The following is a 22962-nucleotide window of genomic DNA, read 5'->3' on the forward strand; positions in this document are numbered from 1 at the left end:
TACGGTGTCTCTGGAGCTGATTTGAAGGGATTAGTCTGATGAGGTGAAATCACATATCAAAAGGAGGTCAAGACTTGTTTTCTGTAAAGTGGAGTTTTTGTGAGATACTTGGAGAATTGAAACTTTGTGGCTGGAAAAGGAGTGTGGCTATATTGATGATGCTACATTCAAGCTTTAAACAAGGTCCTTTGCTGTGTGTAAGCAATCTTAGCAAATGTTAATTAGGCTGGAATTCTTTACTCTAAGCTGGCCAGGAACTTCATCAACTTGATGGCTCCTTCCCCTTTCCAGGTTTCATTAATTTCCCTGTCTTTTCTTTTCTGCCTCCAATTTAGTGGTATGGTTTCAAAAGGATTCCTGTCTATAGCCTTTTTATTTTTTGTTGAGAGGGCTGGTTGCTGTAGAACTCCTAACTGACCAAAGATGACCTTGGGTATCTGATACCCGATTCCCCTACTTCTGCTTCAGATCTACAGATTTCAAATGCATGGTGGTTCTAGCAAGGACCCCCCATTCTGCTTTCCTGTTACAAATTGGGTTTTGATGATTTTTTTTTTCTGTAAATATGAAAGTCTCCAGCATTTCTACTGGTAGTATTGTTCTAAGACTTAAATCCACTGTTTCTCCTTAATGGAAAGAGCTCTTAAAAAAGAATGAGCTTTTTTTTTTTAAGCACTGTTTATAACCTTCCAGGAAGTGAGACTTTGGGTTGGTGTTGATATGAATTGCTGCAGTTTCTTTCTCTAAAATGAGAGGATTTGGAAGATCATTTCAAAACTGTATCTTCAATGGCTGTTCTGTGTTGTACTGTGAACTTTCTTCAAGCTGTTTATGCTTCCATATCAAAACTGCCAAGCATCTGAGGGTAATACTTGAAAACCGAAGCAAAGTTGTTTATGTTGATAATGTGGGTCACAAAACAAAGTGAAATAGGAAAAGAGCAAAGGTAGAAGAAATTGTAACACATGTAACATCTTAAAAGTTGTATATATTAAAACTACAGTCTCACTTTCATTGTTTGGTCTTTCCTGATGTTCTTATTGGCTGGGAAACTTAAGAATTTAACTCTTAGTTGAGAGTTAACTTCCACCCCCAGCCCACCTTCTTTCCTTTGTGATTATCATGGCTCGTCTTTTAGGTAGGTTTTGTTTTGTTTTGTCTCAAAATTTTTGATTAGAAATGACTTCCTTACACTGGGATCATGAATAATTTACTTATGTCCTGTCCCCCCCCCATTTTTTTAAAAAATAAAAATTTTTTCCATACCCTACCCCGTTTTTGAGGCAGGTTTTCTGTTTGGTTCATTCTGCCTTCAAACTCACTATGTAGTCTGGACTGTCCTTGAGCTGCTTCTCTTGATTCAGCTTCTTGAACATTGGGAATAAGAGGCACATGCTAGCCTGGAAGAAATTTATTAAGTCTTTTAATCATTAATTTTGTGAAGACAAATTTGTGGTGGTGCTGAAAATTGAGTACAGGTGCTCTACCACTGAGCTGCAGTTCCCATCCCTTGATTAATTTGAAACTAGATCTTTTCAGTTTTGGTTGGCTTTGACCCTGCTCTGCCTCTTGAGAGTTGGTGTTTCTGGCCTTGTGCCACCACACCCAGCTTCATTTTCCATAAGAATTAGCCAAAGGTATGAGTACTGCTTAAAAGTAAATCACTCTCTTTACCCTCTTTTAAAAAAATTCTAAAGCCAGGCAGAGTGGCTCACGCCTTTAATCCCAGCACTCCTGGGTAGAGTCAAGTGGAGCTCTGTGAGCTTGAGGTTCTAGGACAGCCATTTCGGGAGCAAGGAGAACAAGCTTAAAGTCCTGCCAACATGGAAGATTCCTGGAAAGTGGCCTGAGGGGCTATTTCCTCCATTGGGTCTGCAGTAGCAGAGATGAAATGCAGATTTTAAAAGATATTAACTTGGGAATACTGGAGGGGAGTGTGTTTGCCTTGGGGGAGGTTTAAAAGTGCCCAGTCATTGAGCTAGTCAAGGTATATCAAAATTAGCTGGTGTGTGTGTTTGTGTTTTTTGTTCACAGTCCAGCTCAGGCAGCCAGGAACCAAAGTGGATTTAACTAATTCACTGCTACAGATGATACCCAACGTGGGGCAAGAACTTACTTTTAAAAATTAATTGGAAATTCCTGAATGGAATACACACGCATCATGATATAAGATTAGAAGGAGGAGAGAAATGGTTTCTCAGCAAGCCAAGCTGAGTCCACGAAACTAGAACAAGGAACACAACTGCCAATGGGGATTTACCCTGGGCCCTTCTAATAGGTTTCTAACTGTCTCAAAGAGCTGAGCTTGGAGGTGCTGGGAACAAAGGCAGGCTACTCTGAGGCAAAGACGGAGAATAGAAGGAATGAGAAAAATGCATTAAAAGAAAAATTTAAAAAATCTAGCCAGGGCAGCTCTCTGGATCTTCGAACTTGGGAATTCTGGGATTACTTAGCCTGGTGTGACAAAAACAGAGTCTGGAACTAGGCTCACACAGTAAGTAGGAGGGATTTAATTAATGTTAAACACAGAGGAATAACTAATTGGAACTTTTGATCTTAAATTATAGGTCAAAAAGCAGGGGATAAATAAAAAACTCCTTAGATTAAACTTATGTTAATTCAAGTTAAATAAAGAGAAAGGGACATGTGTACCACAGAGAGAAACTAATTTCCACTGAAGGGAGGTTTTAAATATACATAGATGAATAAATGATCGAGGGTTTTGATCTTAAATTATAGGTCAAAAAGGAGGGGATAGTCAGCCTAAGCTATCTCAGACAGTAGAAACTTAGACATTAATCTCACTATTAAAAATTAATTGTGCTTTAATCCCAACCCTCGGGAGGCAGAGGCAGGCGGATTTCTGAGTTCCAGGCCAGCCTGGTCTACAGAGTGAGTTCCAGGACAGCCAGGGCTACACAGAGAAACCCTGTCTCGAAAAAAAAACAAAAAAACCAAAAGGAAAAAAAATAATTGTAAGAATAAAACAGGAGATAGTGGTGGAGCACTATCCCAACAGATGTTTGCTTAGATTGTTTGAGTTGTTTTAGTTACCAAAATGAGGATGATTATAAGTTTGGTATTTATGATATTTAAAATCCTCTGGAAGAGGTCAAGTTATTAATTTAATTCATTCTATATCCTTAATGATTTTTGGTTACTGGACCAAGGACATGTTATTTTGGGAGAGAGGCTCTGTATTTGTGTTGAGAGGAAAGGAGAAAAGGACCCCTTCCAGAGTGATGTGGATCAGATATGGCAGGGGACGACCCCCTGAGGATCCTAACTACTGAAAAGAAAGACTGCAGCAGGACAAGTAACTTGATCTGCTGGTTCCCCAACATGGGGAAAAATGTCTCTAGCCAAAACTCCAGCTAAATTTAGATAATAAATCTTGTTATGGAATCCTTAAGATTCTTCTAGCTCTCCTTCATAGGGCATGGCTGACTGTTCAATTATAAGGAGCTCTTTCTGTGGTCGGACTAAGCTTGCTGTTTGGTTTTCCTTTGCTGGTTTATGCTTGTCTTTAGCTTGTTAATAGATAGTAAGACATTGAAATATTGCTCTTTTAAACTGCTCTGTTATTTAACAACAGTTATACTTTTTGTTTTTGTCTTTTTCAAGTTTATCTTGACATACACTTTGGTGTTAAACAGATTTTAAGGGAGCATGAATAGAAGGATTTCTTTGTTTTGCTTTACCCAAGTACCAAGTGCAGTGTGTGTAAGTGTTGAAAAATATTTACTAATTGACCGGTGGGTTAAATTATGTATAGAAGCACTGGACTAGAGAGGAATTTGCAGTTCTGTTTCACTTAAAAACAAATCTTATGTGGTATGTTATTACCCCCCCCCCCCCAATCCATTATACTTTTTTCTTTGTTGACTGATGTTGGTTGATTGGATAGTTGGAGTCTATGATAACCCAGGCTGTTTTACTTAGCCATCTGATTATATACTGATTATAGCTCTAATTGTGGCTCTGTGTCAAATGAAGATACACAGTTACTCTAAAATTTACCTTTTAAGGCTAGAAAATGATCATGGATTTTATGTTTGTTGGTAATATATTTATGGTTTTGAGGAATTGTATTAACTCTAGCCCATTTTGAGAAAGTAGCTGTGAACTGTGGGTGCAGACACTCGTATTCTATAGCGTGTGTGTAGAAGTAACAGGACTTTTGGGAGTCCTCTCTTCCACTGTGGGTCCCCAGGATCAGACGCAGGTTCTCATACCTGCATGGCCGGTACTTTTACCTGCTGAACTGTCTTTCTGCCTCTGAAATGTTTAACTCGGAGGGAAAAAATCTGACTAGTTTTCAGATGTCATGTTTTCCAGAGTTGGGCTGTAATGTAATAGTTATAGTGCTAGGTACTTTGTTGACTATTACTTAAACTTTAATTTCTGATACATGAGAACTAATTAACTCTATAGATTACAATTGTATGTGAGTTAGAGTTAGGATGTTACCTGGCAACAAGGGTTTGGGTCATTAGCTCTTACTGAATTACTGAACTCTCAAACAACTTACTTCACCCAACTAATGCCAGTGCTCCAAGGATGAGAATGTGTTGTGTTTGTTGTGTACATTTTTGTTATAACCAGAGTTCAAGGGGGCTAAAGAACAGCTTTTTACAAATGGTGGAAATGAAAATCAAATTCACATCTGAAGAGTCTGTGTAAACTCTGTGGTGGGTGGGGAGTGTGGGTTTGTTTGTGGGTAAGGTGGAAAGTGTGTGTCTTTGTCTGTCCTCTCTCTATCCCCTCTTTCAGTCTCTCCCACACCCTAGGCTGGCTTTCAGCTTGCTGTGTAGCCAAGAATGACTTTGAGTTTGTGATCCTCCTGGAGTTGTCTGTCCTACTGTTTTATAGTGTGCTGTGGATTGAGTGTTTGAAAATGGGAGGCAAGTATTCTACCAACTTAGCTATAGTTCTAGCCCTGGGTATTTTATTTTTCTCCTTCTAAAGACAGGGTTGTCTTGTGTAGCCTGATCTTGTCTGGTATTCACTGTATGATTAGTCTGGTTTAGAACTTAGCTCAGTCCTCCTGCTGTAGCTTCCATGGTGCTGAGACAGACTGGTGCCCCCTGGTCTTCCTTTACCGGTGTTCTTTTGTCATTCTACAGTTTTTAATCACTATTACAGGTTTTTAGAGTTACATAATAACATTAATGCTGATACAACTTTTTGTTTTATGCAGGGATTTATCAAAGATGTCCACGAAGACTCCCTCACAGTTGTTTTTGAAAATAAGTAAGTTATTGGTAGATGTTAACTTTTAAGAGCTGATTGTTCTTACTGATGCCAATAGGAAAATGATTCTGTTTTTTTAGTGTTTGATTCTCATGATTTCCAAGTCCAGTTTTGATAATCTTTCACTTGCTTTTTTATCTACAATTTACCTGACATTTTTATGTCCTTTGTCAAAATATGTATGGATATGATTCATTTAGCAGTTTTTTGTTTGTTTGTTTGTTTTTGCAGAAGTAGATGTACAAGTAGCATAATTCTTAAGACTGAAGTTGAAGCAGTGGTACAAATAGTTACAGTAGTGAGTTTGAGGCTATCTTTAATTGCTTGATGTTAAGAATTGATAGTAATTCTCTTCATATTCTAGAAGCTAGGCAGTTATAAGTGAGGAAGACAAATATACTGGGCTGGGTTGGGAAGGGTTGTAGAAGGACCTGTTAACTTGAAGGTCAAAGAATTGTTGAATTTGTGAATGGCTCTGAACTTTTTGAAGAGCTATGTGCTTGACAGCTGCCTTATAGAGAAACAGATGTCAAGGTAGCTTCTGTCTTTGTGAGCTCCATGTAGACAATAATGGGAGAAAAGAAAGGGCAGCGAAATCCTAGACTCTAAGCTGACTCCTTGCTCCGCATTCAACTTAGCACCATTTTATGTGGGGGATATTCTCCCAGGTGTTAGATGGCCTATGGAAACTTGAAAATGACATTTGACTATAAAACTTTGTCAGGTAACAGCAGCTAAGTTAGTTTATGTTGCTGTAAAGATTATTATGCCCTTACTAGATTCTAATTACAAGTTAAACTTTATTGAGGATGTATATGCTAAGATTTAACCTAGGCCCTGTGAGCATGCGAAGCACAAAGTTCCCATCTGGACATAAACTCTTGAGTTTGAACTGTATATTTTAAAGATGTCCTTTAAAAATCTATGTGTATGAATGTTTTTTCTACATATATATCTGTACCACGTACATGCCCATTCTCGTCAGGGGCCAGAAGAGAGTGTCATCTGGAGTTGGTGCTACTGTGTGTGTGCTGAAAAGTAGTAGCAGGCGCTCTCTAGCCACTGAGTCATCTCCTCAGCTCCTGAGCTGATCATTTCTTTTGTGAGCATGTACACTAAAGTTAGTTTTTATTATTTTGTAATTTATGAAGTTGGGATCTTTTTGATGTCATATTCTTGATCTCACCACTTTTGTTTGATAGCTGTGAATGGACCTAGTCATTGTTGCTAAATTAGCCCATTTCGATTGCAGGGTATGATGTATTTGCCCTTCTTAGCATCTATCAGAATTAGTTATAAAGCTTATCAAGAATCATACAAAAGTCTGTCAGCTTAATGAATTAAAGAATAAGGGGTTCGGTTTTCTCTTTGGAACATTCTGAATGATAAAATTAACTTAGAAAATACATAGCACTAGTCAGTGTTTCCTTATTAGGGTCTGCTAAAATACAGGTACTAATTCTTCTTCTAATCCTTCAGTTGGCAACCAGAACGCCAGGTTCCGTTTAATGAAGTACGATTACCACCACCACCTGATATAAAAAAAGAAATTAGTGAAGGAGACGAAGTAGAGGTATGTGTATTTAAGTTTTCATTATTCTGCCTTATTTTTTGTTCTAAATAAATATCCTTGTGAGCACATCTTCAGCTCATGGACAATCATGCTCCTTTTCCTGTTAGTTATTGGCAGTGACTATGAGGTAGTGTTACTGGAGACTTAAGTCAGAAATAGATTCATGTGTCAATGTTGCTATTTTTAGCTTTGGTGGGCTTGATCAAGTTTTTCAAAAAAGTTTTTTAAAACATTACGTGATATTGCATTTGAGTTTTTTGAAGAAACCTAGAACAGAACCATATAGTGTTAGTCACTTTCTAAAGCTAGTTTTAGTGGTTTGTGCTTCAATACCTTTGGTTATATATTATGTATATATGAACTGCTTTGTGGAATACTGTAGGAATATCTAGAAAAATTACAGAAAATCAAAAAATGACAAAACACAAAAATCCTACTACTTAGCGCATTCATTGTTCATCTTGCATTTTGACCTCCTTTCCCCACTGTTGGATGAACTCACTGCTGTTTCTGTAACTTGCTCCCTGTCTTCAGCATTAGCTATTTTTGATGAATGTGCTTGCTGTTGCTGGGCATAGTGTTGCGGGTGTATAATCTCTTGTACTCCTTTGAGACTATATTGGGCCATGTATAAAATCCTGTACTTTCAACCTCCCTCCCCCACCTCCCCAAGTTGAAAATGTTATCACAATACTATTTTATTTATTTAAACTTTTATTTTTTAGTTCTTTGAGGGTTTTGTACAAAATTTTTGATGATATTTGCTATCCCCCACCTATCTACCAGACTATCTTTTTTCCCACCCATTAAAAAACAAAGCAAATCTTTAAGACTAATTTATGCTTTAGGACCAAATACTCTGAGATATGATCTTCCACAGAAGAGTGGTTAGTCTCTGAAAACCATTTCTCCTTCTCCTAGCAGCTAGCAGTTGTTAATAGATCTATAACTAGGGGCAGGATTGCTTGGTCAACAGATACTTTTTTGGATTTGGTCTAGCTCGGGCTTGCACAGGTTTTGTGCAGCTGTCACAGCTGCAGTGAGTTCATGAGTACACAGCTGCTTTGCTATGACCAGAAGATACTGTTTCTTTGTAGCTATTTACTGTCTCTGGCTCTTACATTCTTTCTGCCCCCTCTTCCATCATGATCTCTTGGAAAGAGCAGATACTGTTCCGTTTCGGGCTGAGCAGTCTGCAGTCTTGTATTTGCACTTTGGCTAGTTGTGGGTCTCTTCTGTCACTGCCTACTGTAAACAGAATCTTTGAGAAGATGCATTGATCTAAAGATGGTAGACTGGAAGGCTAGGGTATAAATTTTTAATTTTTCTATGCTTACTTTATTTTTAAAAGAGTTTTTTTCCAGTCTCATTTTTGCCTGGTTTATAGAGCCTGGATAGTATACTCACTTTTCCTCATTGAAAAACCTAACAAGTAACTTAAAGATGTGTTTATTTTGGCCCCGTATGGTTCATATTGGTAGGGAAGGCATAGTAGCAGCAACTTGAGGCTACTGTTCCTGTTCTGTGCAGTCAGAGAGGAGAATGCTTGTGCTCTGCACCTTTGTACTCAGCCCATGATCCCAGGCTATGAGATGGTACTTCTCTTTTAGGGTCATTGTCCCCAGCTCTGTTATAGACACAGCTAGAGGATTGTTCCCTAGGTGACTCTAGATCCTGTCAAGTTGACAGTATTAACCATCACAGATAGTAAAACAGCAGGTGGCTTTACTATTTTATTTTGCTTTTACACAAAGCTATGTTACAATTTTGAGTCAGTACTATGAGCCTTAAGTAATAAATGCAGTCACTCCTCTCTTTTCTTGTTAACTTCTACCAAAATAAGCCCATTAAGTTTGTTAAAGAGATCCATAACTGTAATTTAGATGTAGGTGGTAGTTTGAATAAAAATGGTCCTCATAGGCCTATAATATTTAAATGCTTATTCTGAAGTTGATAGAACTGTTTGAGGTGGATTAGGAGGTATGAACTTGTTGAAGGAGGTATGTCAATGGTGGTAGATAGGCTTTGGGTTCCAAAAGCCCATGCCATTCCCACTTAGTTTTTTTCTCTGCTTTGTGCTTGTTGTTTCTACATGAAAGTTCTCAGAACTACTCCATTGCAGTGCTCCCTGTCTTGATGGTCATGGTCTCAAAACCCTCTGGGAACCACCCCCCCCCCCAATAAATGCTTTGTTTTATAACTTGGCTTAGTCATGGTGTTTTGTCATGACAATATGAAAATAACTAATACAGTATACCAGTATACTATAGTAGAGTTCTTGAGAGATGTGGTAAGACCTCAGAAAATAGTGCCAAGTGACTTCTGGGTAGACAGGGACTGCCAGCAGAGGTAATTCCGAGACACTCAATTATGGCAGTGATGCTGGAAGTTTCCATGGTAGTGTTGTCTTTATACTTCATCAAACATGGCTTTCTCAGAATTGTGTTATTCTCTAATATTTTTGTATGAGGGCAGAAGTTTAACTTTGGCTTTTAAAAGCTAATTCTGTTAGCGTTGTGTTTTCCTCTTTTGGAATTCCACATCAGGGAGTCAGGAGAGGAAAACGTCTCAAGGTCAAAGTGCTCTCAGTTAGAAGTGTTTGGAGGACAGACTTAAGAGTTGTTTTGTTTGTCAGAACTGAGTTTTTCTGTCTGTAATAGACTTGGCTGTCCTGGACTCACGTTGTAGATTAGGCTGGTCTCAAATTCATAGAAATCTGCCTGCCTCTGCCTTCCAAGTGCTGGGGTTAAAGCTGTGACATCATGCCTGGCTTCCAAGTGCTGGGGTTAAAGGTGTGACATCATGCCTGGCTGGTGTTTTGCTTTGTTTTGTTTTGATTTGATTTGATTTGTTTTAAATAATTTTTGTTCTTTTTATTTTGCTGTTAAAATAATATTGTAAACCTCTGGTTTAAGGGGTGGGGGAGCACTCTAAATCAGCAACAAACCCCACAACTCATTGGTGAAGGGCTAAAGATGTTTTATTTAACACTGTTTTCCCTAATCTTTGCCTGGGAATACTTATCCTGACTTTAAATCATCTGTGACTTAGTTTTCCTAGTTGTGACAAAAACATGCCAGAGATTTGGAAATCATTGTTCCTTGATTGTTTTACTTCATTTTCCATTTCATGATTCAGTCCTAGTAAAACTTTGCTCTTTACGGTTTTGTGAAATAGCACCAATTCAGATGTAATCATACTTTGTTAACTTGAAATTTTAAGGAAAAAGTTTAAGTTAAATATGTTTTTTTTTTTTTTTTGAGACAGGGTTTCTCTTTGTAGCCCTGGCTGGCCTGGAACTCAGAAATTCGCCTGCCTCTGCCTCCCGAGTGCTGGGATTAAAGGCGTGCGCCACCACGCCCGGCGTTAAATATGTTTTAAGTAATAGTAACATATTATAATACTTATATACAGATATAATTGGCTAGAGTTGAGTGTGTTTTAGATTCTCCTTTGCATATATAAATAATTTTAGGATGTAAGAACTTTGACTATATTACATATTTGTGATTTTTTTTTTTATGTACTAATTGTAACTACTGATGAGGGCATCAAAGAGATTGTTATGTTTGCTCACACTTGTTTTATTTTTAATCAAACAAAAAATTCCGTGGTATGGATGTATCCAAAACTAAGATCAGAATTGCTACTTTTACAACAAAAAGCAGTAATGTGCTTATGCCAAATCTTTTTAAGAGGGTCACTTGTTAGGGAGAATGACTTAGAAGAGCACTGGCTGCACAAGTGAAAGACTTCAGGTTGGGTCCCAGCACTCAGGTAACAATACTAGCATGTACCTTAATCCCAGCTTCTCACTGGTTGGTGGGGAGAGGAGACAGGTACTCACTTGTCACCAATCTCCCTAAAAGAAATAGGAGTTCTAGGTTCAGAGAGAGCTTCTGTGTCAGAGAGTAATAGATAAGAACACTTGGCATACATACCACAGAAACACAGAATTAGAAAAGCTGTGTGTGTGTGTGTGTGTGCTGCTTGTGAAAGTTATTTATGAAAACAAAAGAACATGCTTTACATATGTTCTACTCCTGAATGATATGCTAAGTCCTGTATTTGATAGTTTTATGAAATACATTTTTTCTTTATGAATGTTCTTTTAAATCTTGAATTTTTGCAGATTAGTAGAGGGTAGCTGACATTCTTTGAATATCCTTCTAGGATAGATAGGAAGGCTTGTTGATTTACTGGTTAATTGGTTAATTGGTTAATTGTAAGGGATCATGGACAGCCAAATGGAAGGTTTAGGGATAAAAACCCAGCAATCAGAACTTCAGTACATAAGTTATACCCACAAGAGGCTGAGTAATTACTAGACAGGTGACTGATTGTGCCTACCAGGTTAATTAGTCAAGCCAACCTTCAGGGTAAGGATTTCACAGATTCAAATACAGCAACAGAACAACTATCTGAATTGTGATGTTTTCTGTTTTAGTCCAAATAGTTGAAATTATAAAAATGGCCTGCAGAAGTACAGGCAGGAGGATCAGGAATTCAGGTCAACACTGTTATTGATATAAACAGTTCAGTGCAGCCTGAGCTATTAGGGACGCTGTCTGAAAACAAAGCAATCAACAACAAAATAATAAAATGTGAAAATCACTTTTTGTTGTTTTTGTAAGATATGTTTACTATATTAGATGAATTGAGTGTGTCTTATGTTTTACTTTTCAAATAAACACTTGTAATACATTGTACTTTATGTTTTTGACAGTTGGTGGTCATGATCCTCCTTATTGTAAAAATTGTAATATTTTGAAATTTAAAGTTTTAAATATTTTTAATTCTTCAAAACAACCTAATTTTGATGAGCAGTGTTGGCACATGTTATACATATTTTAATACAGTTGCCTTGTAAGAAGCATGTCTTTAATTTATTTAAAACTATTTAAATAGTTATTTGTTAAGATAGATTTCCGAAAACTGTTACTCAAGCTTTCAGTCTTAAAGTGCATTTCTCTTTTGCTCATTTCAGTAATAACATTTGGTTGAGTTCAATTAGATTTTACATTTACATTTACATTTTTAATGTCAAAATCTTATGGGATGGATAGATAATTGAATGTTTTTGCTCCTCAGGTATATTCAAGAGCAAATGACCAAGAGCCATGTGGATGGTGGCTGGCTAAAGTTCGGATGATGAAAGGAGAGGTAAGTGACTGTTCTCCAAGGAGGCACCTTAACTCTGAGCTGCTGTGTCTGTCACCTCCGATAGCGTTAATCTGTTGTTAACACATTCCTATATTGTTAATTTCAATTTTGTTTTTTATTGCCAAACACCAAGGATTCTTTTTAGACGTATTCCTCAAGACTACGACTGTAAAGGTTCATGCTTGTAAACGTTTGTAATGTGGCTTATTATGTAAACGATGTTGGTAATGTAAAGGTATGCTTAGTGCTTGTACATAGAGGGGTTCTAGAGCATCGTCTGAAGGCCAGCACTTCTGTTCACATGAGCTTTTAAAAGAATTTTGTCTTTTAGTTTTATGTCATTGAATATGCTGCTTGTGATGCCACTTACAACGAAATAGTCACATTTGAACGACTTCGGCCTGTCAATCAAAATAAAACTGTCAAAAAAAATACCTTCTTTAAGTGCACAGTGGATGTTCCTGAGGACCTGAGAGAAGCGTGAGTAGTCTTATTGCATTGTTTATAAGCTGAGCTCTTCATTCTTCAGTCAACCAATCAAAACCTTGCAGAAGTAAATAAAGGGCGGGGAGATGGCTCTGCAGATGAGCGCGCTTGCTCATCTTTGATAGGACAGTGTTTGATTTCCACCACTAAAATTGGGTGACTCGGATCCCTGGGCTTCTGATGCCTCTGGTTGGCACTTGGACTCAAGTGTGTTTAACTGCCACAGAAGACACATAATTAGGAATACTAAAGTAAGCATTAGAAAAAAACTTTTAAATTCTAATGGGCGCTATTAAACTGAGGTTGCATAATGCTCTTCCTAAATTTAATCCACTACTGAAATCTTGCATCCAAATTAATTTCTCTCTAGGTGTGCTAATGAAAATGCCCATAAAGATTTTAAGAAAGCAGTAGGAGCATGCAGAATCTTTTATCATCCTGAAACTACCCAGCTAATGATACTGGTAAGATAAAGACCATAATTTAAGTTAATTAATGACCAGCCATATTTTCTAAGCTATAATGTGTACAGTGAATTTACTTTTAATAATAGGTTTTTGTTTGTTTTTAAGCTATGTTAATTTTCTCTCCTTTAGTAAGTTAGAAACAAATATTTCGGTTTGGTTTTTTATTTTGGCTGACTTTTTGATAAAACTACTCCCAGCTGGCTATGACCAACCAGTAGCAGTCCTGTAGCGTCAGTCTGCCAATTGTTGAGATTAAAGGTGGGCTATCATGCCTGGTTCATAAATTACGTATCGGTCTCCATGACATCTTGAGATCCTTAATGTGTAAAATCCTTGATTTTTTTTTTTTTTTTTCCTTTTTTCCGCCTGCTAACACACATTCTGAGCAGCAGATAGATGTAAGTTCAGCAGATTAGAAAGGAAAGTAAGATTACGTGTGAGAGAGAATTTAGGATGAAAATAAATAAGCCGCAGGTAGGAATCAAGGGTGGCTTCATTTAAATGATTTTCATTTTGGAATTATTTGGAAAAAATTAAGTTTTTGAGTGATTAACATGTTCATTTATAGTCGGCCAGTGAAGCGACTGTGAAGAGAGTAAATATCTTAAGTGATATGCATTTGAGAAGTATTCGGACGAAGTTGATGCTTATGTCCAGAAATGAAGAGGCCACTAAGCATTTAGAAGTAAGTTGGTTTGCTTTTCTGTGTCTCAAACTACATACATGACTTGTAACAACAGAAAGCCACCTAAGACCTATGTTTTTATGGCTAATACCAAGAGTTCTTAAGAAAATTAATTTTCTGTTTTACTTATGTCAAACCTAACATTTCATTGTGCTAAGTGTTGCTTAGCTTTCTTTTTGGGGCTTAGAAGATTAGTAACTGGGCATACCTAGAAAAACTACTTATTTTTCTTTATTCTGCCTTTAATCTGATTTTTACCACCCTGTCACCTGTCAGATGTGACCTTAGTTTATGGTAGCAGTTGTTCTATAAGGGGAAAGAGCATACTTTACAGAGGCTGGCACTGCTGCTGTGGCAGTGCTCTGTACCTGCACCTACTTGTCCACTGCCACTGTGATGATACTCTGCCCAGCCGAGTGAGCACGCACACACACTTGACCCTGGAAAAATTGAGAGGTTTTATAACTCAGATTTGTGACTGCCCTTACTTAGATGTTCTAAACAGTCTAAACTGCGTTTTGAAACAGCCATCTGAGCTGGTATCTAATTCATGAAAATAATTTTAGAATTAGTTTCCTGTGACTAGAATTAAATAGACTGAAATTATTTTTCTTCAATTTTATGATGAATTTCCTTTATTCTGTAATAGATTCTTTGCTGACCTTGTTAAACTTAGGGTTTTTTTTTTGTCTTGACTTTAAACATAAATGGAATATACTGAAAATCTACTATCTTTGACTAGCCCATTCCGTTCACATATTTAGCATTCTTGGTCAATCTCCAGAACTTGTCATATTAAAAACTGAAACTCTTGAACAGCAGCTTCCTATTTCCTCCTCCCTTCACACCGCACAGCTACTTTTAAACTATTGCTTGCTTGTTTGTTTGAGACTGGCATGTAATGCATGATTTCCCTGCCACCGTGCCCAATAACAATTTTCATACTTTAAGAAAGATGTTTTCTCAAGCACTGAGGTGTGCCTCAGTGTACCAGTACTTTGCTTATGCTAGGGAAGCCATCAGCACACTGGTTTTTTTTTTTTGTTTGGTTTTTGTTTTCTTTGTTTTTTAACTGATAACTGGTTCCGTCATTGTAAGTGATGTTAGTATTTTCTGACTGATGTATTCCTCTTAGGACAGTAATCTTAATGTTCTTGGCTTTCATACATGTCACCTATGCCACTTTCCTCTGTTGGTGTTAGCTTTGTGTGACTAGCCCACATGTTATGCATTTATTAGTTGTTTGACATGGATTTTCCCCTCTACTTGATTATTTTGAATGATGGTGAATTGAACATCAGGGTTGTTTTGTTTTGTTTTATTTTTTAAAGTTTTACAAAAGAAACATTCCTAATTTCTCTCTTTTCCCTAGTGCACAAAACAACTTGCAGCAGCTTTTCATGAAGAATTTGTTGTGAGAGAAGATTTAATGGGCCTGGCAATAGGAACACATGGTAGTAACATACAGCAAGCTAGGAAGGTTCCTGGAGTAACTGCCATTGAGTTAGATGAAGACACCGGAACGTTTAGAATCTATGGAGAGGCAAGTTGTCTGCTTCTTGCCTTTGCTCACTTAATTTGGCATTTTAGTAGTCTGTTCCATCATATTTATTTCTGTAATTTTATTTTTCAGTTTTGAGATAAGAATTCACATAACATAATGTTTATTTCTGAAATCTTCAGAAGTAGCCAGTGTAACCTCATTAGGAGGACAGGCTTTGAACTGTACTGCCTGGAGTAGAGTCTTAGAAATTTACTGAACTTTCTTTCCATTGTCTAATGATGATGGTGTTTACCGTATAGTTCATGAAGATTTATTTTTGAACTATGTTTAAGGAACAAGAAATGAAAGTAATCATCCACAATATAAAATTGAAGTAATCTTATAAGTAGGTCTTTTTAAAAATGTGTCTCTGGACAAGCAAAGCAACTTTGTTTTATGTACAGGCTGTTGCTGTGTAGAACAAGCTAGCTTCACATGAGGGAAGGTGATTTTCTCCCTCCTGAGCTCAGTGCATGACTGTGCTGCTGTGCTACCTACTGTGGCCAGCTTACAGCTTTAACTCTTTTCTGTTTTATGGTGCTGGGAAGAGAGAGCCCCGGGCTTTTGTATAAGGCAGGCAAGCGCTTCTCACTGAGTTACCTAACAACCTAACCTGAACTTGGAGTAGACGGAGCAGGACTTGTATCATACTATTACAATTAAGAGTTCTCTCCCTTTTTATATATTTTGGGCTTGGTGTTTTAAAATGTTAACAGGAGTTTGTTTGTCTTTCCTCCATCCAGAGTGCTGAGGCTGTAAAAAAAGCTAGAGGTTTCTTGGAATTTGTGGAAGATTTTATTCAAGTTCCCAGGAATCTTGTTGGTAGGTACTTGTATAAAAGTTAAATGAATATTATACATGTAAGTTAATTTATTTAATTGGATGTTAGCTTTATAATTTGTTTACCTTAGTGTAATACAAGTTGTTAGACAGCCTGTATTGTTTTTTTTTGTGAAAGCATTTTATGTGACTTGTAACTTTGTCTTCTATCTAGAAAGGAAGATGTATTTGTTCTGTGCCATTAATAAGACCCATAATTCCTGTAATGATTTGTTGTTAAAGGTTTCCTTAAGTCTTCTCCTTTGGGCCCTTATTAATTCCTGTTTAATGTCTTCTTTTCTCATTTATATGTCCATCAAAATTATGATGGTGAAGGTCTTCCAGTATCTGTGATAATTGTTTTCTTCTGTTTAGAGTGGAAATAAAAGTAAACCTGGGCTAAGAATAGAGTAATAAGCTCCTTTCTACACAGTAGGTTGGAATAGATGATGGTTGTGGCAAAAGCATAGAGTAAGGGTAAGAAGCCTTGGGGAGGGGGAGGATGCAGGAGGGATGCTTACATTGTTACTTCCATCACTGATGATCACTCCTCATGATATTAATGAGGTATAAGGTGACAGTTTTGAGTTTGCAGTGGTTCACCTTACTTTTAGGTATGTTAATTAGTGAAGCTGCTGTTGATGTGCCCTCTGTCTTTGGTTTTGTGTCTTTGAGAGGCTGGGGATCATATCATACCCAGGGCCTCAAGTGCTGTACTGAATGGTGTCATGCCTCTTTGGTTTGTTTGTTTGTGCTATTTGATGGAGAAAGGAAGACTTTGGATATATGTTAAGAAGTTAGTGATTCTCCAAAATTGTAAGTGTAAAATTAAGTGCTAACATAATAGGAAGGAATTTGCTAGCAAGTCATACAGATTTGTTTCCTTTGTCTCCTTGTTTTTTGACCCTAGGAAATTTCTTTGAGCCCATTGGGTAATTCACTCTCTATGTAGTATTTTCTCATATCCTGTAAAATAAAGTTGGAAAAGATATAAAACACTTACCTTCTTAAAGATACTTGTTGGAACACTTAAGTGGTGTGGTGTAGGGCGGCAGGCATGTGGCTCGGTGGGTCGAAAGCTAGTTTTCCAAACTGAGCTCAGTTCCTCTGGGCTTGTATACAAAGCCTGCTGTAGCAAGTACATCTTTAGCCTTGCTGTAGGGAAGCATATCCTGCCGGTTTAATGGCCAGCTAGTCAGGCTGGGAATAAATGGATTCTGGGTTAAGAGAGAGAGCCTGTCTCAACCCAATAAAGAAAGAAACAAGTAATAAAAAAGACAAGGACAAATCAAGAAAAATACCCAAAGTTGACCTCTGGCTACCACATGGGGAGTTCACACAGGAAAAATGGTTAATAGCAGAAAAAATTGTTTCTTGTAATTCTGCTACTAACAGTTATGTAGAAGGCTTTTCGGTTCATTTAAGTAGCTGTGATATTGCCAGTTAATACAAATTCTGTTAGTTTTTTGGTATGCCATTGTTCACTGCATAATGCTTTATGTGATGAGTGAAGATAATAAAATTGAATATTATATAATTTTAATAAACATGAAAATGTAAAACTTTGTTAAAAGATTATTGTTGGCAAAAAGAACTTTTGAATTTCTAAAACTATTTGAACACAATCCTGGGCTCTCTGGGTAAAGGTGAGAGAACTATGAGGCAGTTTCTCTATGTACATCTGTCTGAGTTTTGCGGATTAATTTTAGGTTGCCAGCCTTGTATGGCAAGTGTTTTTACGAGCCGAGACAACATGCTGCCCTGCCATACATAGTAATTTTACTCTCCTGCTATGTTCCTCCTTTTCTCCTCTTCCTTCCATTATAAGGGTTTGAACCCAGGGCCTTGCCCATGTTAGGTAGGTCTTCTACCACTGAACCATACTCCAGCCACAAGAGCTGCTTTTGAAAATGTTTGTTGTGCTCTTAAAGTCAATTATTCACATGGATGAAGTGCTAAGATTTTGGTAGCTATTCTATAGAACATCATTTAACTGAACTAGGCTTTCTCACTAGTATGAAGGGTTTCGGTGGTGGTTTTGTAAAAAGGAAATCAACTTTTGTTCAGCTTAATTCTACAAAGATAAGCCTTTTTAAAAAAGATTTTGTAGTATTAATAATGAATAAAAATCCCTGATATTTCAGAAATACGGAAGTTGGATATATTTGTAGTTCTGGCTCTTTATCTAGTTATCAATGCAAAGAGGGGAATCCATGCTATGTACCTTTGTCCACTCTCTTGTCTTGTTTGGCTTTTGTGATTTGAATTGCTTATGTGCTCTTTAGAAAGCATGCATTAGCAGGAGTGACTTTACAGTGCTGAACCTGTGGTGCTTCTGTGCTTGTCATGTATAGTAATACCATATTGTCTTCCAAAATACTTGATGGGTTAAGCAGTCTTTTGAAAAGTACATGTTCTTAATCCAAATGAAAGAGGAGAACTGGGGAGTAAGAGGGAATGAGGACCACTTGGTGGGTAAGTTCCAGAGAGGATGGATCACTTTCTACGTTTGAGGCATTCTAGTATTTGATCATTCCCACCTGTCCAAAATCAGAACAGTATTTCTTGACCACTGATTTGAATGACAATGGATCAAAATCATTCACTTCTTAGAAGAAGCCTTTAATCACTTCTTTACTTTGTCCCTTCAACGTTATACTCAATGCTCAATTTATACTACAGGTCTGCTTCAGTTTGTCAATATGCTCTGGAATTTAAACTGTGGAAATGATCATTTAAAATATTGAAGGTCTCTGGTGGGACTAAGTAAGACTTGAAGGTAGGTCCCCGCCAAGGACCCAGAAGGGTGATGGATGCTTAACTCACCACTGGTGTAGTTCCAAGAAGCAAGTGAACAAGATTCTGCGGGAAGGGCTTATGGCCCAGCAACCTCATTTGTTTTCTGAAAAGGCATTGCTTATTTATTTTAGCAGGTTGGAGGATGAAGCTGCTGTTAAGCTTCATTGTGTAATCTGTGAAGGTTGCTTTTGACGTGCTGCTGCTAGGGCTTCTCTGAGAAGACCCAGTCATGTGAACTCTGATGTCTGTTCTAACCTACTCAGTGGCTGCTCTTTACATTGAGGCTTACTGATGGGGAAGGGGTTTGAGATGAGTAAGAGGTTGAAAAAGCCCATCAGAAGAATGTGTTTATGCTCTACCACTCTGTTTACTGTTGTCACTGTTCTGTATGTAATGGAAACTGTTCTTTCAAGCACACATGACAGACTTACTTTATCTCCTTCCACCCCAAATTCTAGCTTTTGTGTAAACGGCTTTAAAAATAAAACTGTGATGTTGATTTGGTTGTTGCAAGGCTGCTGCTACATAAGAGGGAATTTTGCTGTTACTTATATCCCAAGAATATACCAGATACTTGAGTTAAACATTGATTCTTTGGGTTAAGCTTTATAATAGGGAAAGAACACCTCCATGTTACCTTTGGAGTTTTTCTTTTTAAGTATTATATATTTAATAACTGCTGTTTGAAAGACTTAACAGGTCAAGTCTGAAGGTATGAATTTTGTATCATTTTACAGTATGACATTCCTAGCAAGACAGGCTATACATGCTATATGCACTTATGTAAATCTATAAACTACTTTTAAAACTTGTAATATTTTTGCTTGCAAGAATATACTCGTATGGATGTGTGCACACATATGTCTGAATGAGATGAAGGAAGTGACATGGCTAATAGCCGTAGAATTGCTTTCTGTTATATATAGTTCATGGGCACGGCAGGGGTTTGAAATGGAGTTTATATTTTAAAGTATTAGAAATGGCTTGAATGTTTAAAACTGTTTAGGCATGGGAATTCTCTTGCTTGTGAATTGCATTGGTCTACTGAAGTCAGTAGCCTTTAGGCATATATGCCAAAGAAAATTTCAGACAAGAGACTGCTCCTTTAGCAGTCTTTAGGTGAGGTTATTGAAAGTAAAAACAATCATCTTTGCTTGGTGGTTATCATTTGATAGGAAAGTAATACATAATCTAGGTTGGTATGTAAGATGGATAGCAAGTTTTAACTTACTGTTTTCTCTTACTAAAGGAAAAGTAATTGGAAAAAATGGCAAAGTTATTCAAGAAATAGTGGATAAATCTGGTGTGGTTCGAGTAAGAATTGAAGGAGACAATGAAAATAAACTACCTAGAGAAGACGTAAGTGTTTAATGCAGTTTATTTGCCTATTTGGTAAGCTTTACAGTTGGTTTCCCATACTGTGGATGTACTTGTTTTTGAAAATTCTTCTTTGGACTGTTACTTTACATACTTGAATAATCTTTCAGTTTTGCGCACTGTGTGGCTTCTTAGTTGGTTTGTCAGTACTTCTTGAGCTCCTACAAAAGTTTTGGCCTAAAAAATGTTTTTTTTCCTTTTTGGGTCCTCCCTCCTCTTTTTCTGTGTTTGAGTATTCTGCTTACATGCATATATGTATATCATGTGCATGTCTTGCCCTTGTGGAGGTCATAAGGTACTGGATCCCCTGGTATTGGACTTATTAATGGCTGTCAGCTGTTTGACTTTGCTGGGAACCAGAACCAGGTCCTTTGTGAGGAAAAAAATGCTCGTAACCACTGAGCTATCAAGCTTCATCTTAGGTCATTTTTACTCTTTGAGTATAAAGCTGTAGAATTTGATGTCCAGAAGCAATTCTTTTTTTTTTTTTTTCTTTTTTTATTTTTTTGGTTTTTCGAGACAGGGTTTCTCTGTGTAGCCTTGGCTGTCCTGGCACTCACCTTGTAGACCAGGCTGGCCTCGAACTCAGAAATCCNCCTGGCACTCACCTTGTAGACCAGGCTGGCCTCGAACTCAGAAATCCGCCTGCCTCTGCCTCCCAAGTGCTGGGATTAAAGGCGTGCACCACCACGCCCGGCTCAGAAGCAATTCTTGATTGCTCCTTGGGCTTTTTGTAGAACCTAAAAACATTGAACATTCCTTGATTGGCATGCATTATTTCATGTTGCTAGTCTGTTTTGTCCTTTCTGAAACTGTTTTCTCTGTCCTTTTTCATGTTGATATTTTGCTTACAGTTCTGTTATTAACTACTTAAACATTAAGATGTTTAAATCTGTGGGTTTTGTGGTCAGCTTGATAGAGCTAATTTGGGGTTTTAAAGCCTGCAGATGAGCCAACGGTTGTCCCTAAAATTATCAACCAGAATTCGACACTACACAACTTCGTTCAGTTTTTCACTATAGAACTGTTTGGAGAATCTGCTAACTCTTGGAAAGTCAGTCTTTTAATAGAGAAAAGTTGTAGACATTTAGCTCAGATCAGATCAGTGTCTTGACAACCAAGTATTGGGTGTCCCAAGATACCTACAGGAGATAGCACTTCTTTATTTCTTTGTATTACTTAGTTGAGGTACACTAAGCCCATACATTACATAGGGTGCAGCTGAATGTTTGATGAGTAAGGAAGTTGGTTATATAAGACAGGTAGGGATAAGACTGCTTCTGTCAACACAAGCTGCTTGGTTTCATTCTTAATACTGGGTGGGAGTGCCTACCTCATATGCTGCTCTAATGTATAAAGTTTTTCCTTTGAAATTTTTTGTGGGGTTGAGACAAGTCACATGGTTCAGTATAAAAGTACACACACACACACACACACACACACACACACACACACACACACGGCAAGTTCTGCATTCCTATCTGCTATTTTCTTAGTACACCATCAGAACTTTATTCTTACTTTGTACCTTCGTAGTTGAAATTACAGTCAGTGGAGCTTTCTGTACTGGATCCTTATGCCCTGGTATTTTATCTACTTAACCTTCTATATCTAAATAAGTCATCTGTGTTAGAGTTTTTAATAAAGTTACTTTGAAAATGCATTCATATTTATAACCGAAAATTATTGAGCTAGTCTATTTAAAAACTCTGGAAGTATTTTTTGAGAGGAGAAATGGAAACTGACAGGGAGTTTAAATTGATAGTAGAAAGCTATATGGCAGAAAATCTTGACTTAGCCATTTTGGTTTGCTTTTTAAAAATAATTATTTTGTGTGCATCTATGTATGTGTGCCTGGTGCCTGTGGAGATCAGAATAAGGCATCAGATCCCTTGAAACTTTGAGTTAAATATGGTTGTAAACCACCATTTGGGCACTGGGATCTGAACAAATACTCTTTAACAGTTGAGCTGTCTCTTTATCTCCCTTTTGTTCTACTTTTTAAAGGTGCCTTGTTCTGAAATTTAACCAGATAAACATGAGCTTGGGATTATTGTTCAGTGTTTATTTTTGTGTCTGGGTATCTGCTTTTCAATGACCTTCTTATTCTTACACTGTGTAAATTATAATGCTCTGCAGTCAGCATGTCTTTACTTTTTTTCCTTTTGTGAATGTGTGTATATGTTTTTGTGTACACATGTGACATGTCGGCACTTGTGTGTTTGCCATTGTGTGTGAAGGTGAGCACAACTGCAGAAGCTGTTTCTGTTCTACTTGGTGAGTTCCAGGGATCAAATTCACCTAGGCCATTGAGCTTGATGGCAAGTGCCCATTCCCACTAGGCTGTATCACCAGCCCTGAGAATGTCTTTTCATGGTCAGAAATACATGACACTTAGTCTTTTTGCTTCCCCCCACCCCCCCTTTAGATACTGTTTTATATTGAACTAATAACAATTCCCTTGCTTCAGCTTCCAAGGCCTGAAATTACAGGCATGAACCACCATACCCTTCTCAAGGGTATCTGAGCACTTATGGGGATAAATTGTCTAACACAATTTATGTGTTTGGTGTTTGGTTTTTTTTCTTTTTATTAATATTTTTAAAGCTGTGCCTACCACGATCATTTTTCTAGTCTGAAAGACCATGGTCAGTTTGAGTAGTTTGTTTTAAGAGTGGTTTGTATTCTTGAAACATTACATTGACTAAAACCCAGAAAACCTAGCACAAACTGATAATTTTTTTTTTTTTTTAGCAAACTGAAATGTAAATTTTAGCACAAATGAGGCATTGAAAAA

The 22962-nt window shown here is 37.4% G+C and overlaps 1 protein-coding gene across 6 annotated transcripts in view; it reads left to right on the forward strand.

The window, feature by feature from the left end:
- The window catches only part of Fxr1 (FMR1 autosomal homolog 1), a 50645-nt gene that overhangs the window by 13972 nt on the left and 13711 nt on the right, over positions 1-22962 (forward strand). For all 6 annotated transcript variants that reach the window (XM_021157371.2, XM_021157372.2, XM_021157373.2 and 3 more), the window contains exons 2-10: positions 5201-5253; positions 6733-6826; positions 11918-11989; positions 12321-12469; positions 12846-12939; positions 13511-13627; positions 15000-15170; positions 15914-15992; positions 20038-20147. In XM_021157371.2, the coding sequence (XP_021013030.1) occupies positions 5201-5253; positions 6733-6826; positions 11918-11989; positions 12321-12469; positions 12846-12939; positions 13511-13627; positions 15000-15170; positions 15914-15992; positions 20038-20147 (939 nt within the window). The remainder of the gene's footprint in view (positions 1-5200; positions 5254-6732; positions 6827-11917; positions 11990-12320; positions 12470-12845; positions 12940-13510; positions 13628-14999; positions 15171-15913; positions 15993-20037; positions 20148-22962) is intronic.

This window comes from Mus caroli, chromosome 3 (assembly GCF_900094665.2).
Source record: "Mus caroli chromosome 3, CAROLI_EIJ_v1.1, whole genome shotgun sequence".
In the NCBI taxonomy this organism is placed as follows: Eukaryota; Metazoa; Chordata; class Mammalia; order Rodentia; family Muridae; genus Mus; species Mus caroli.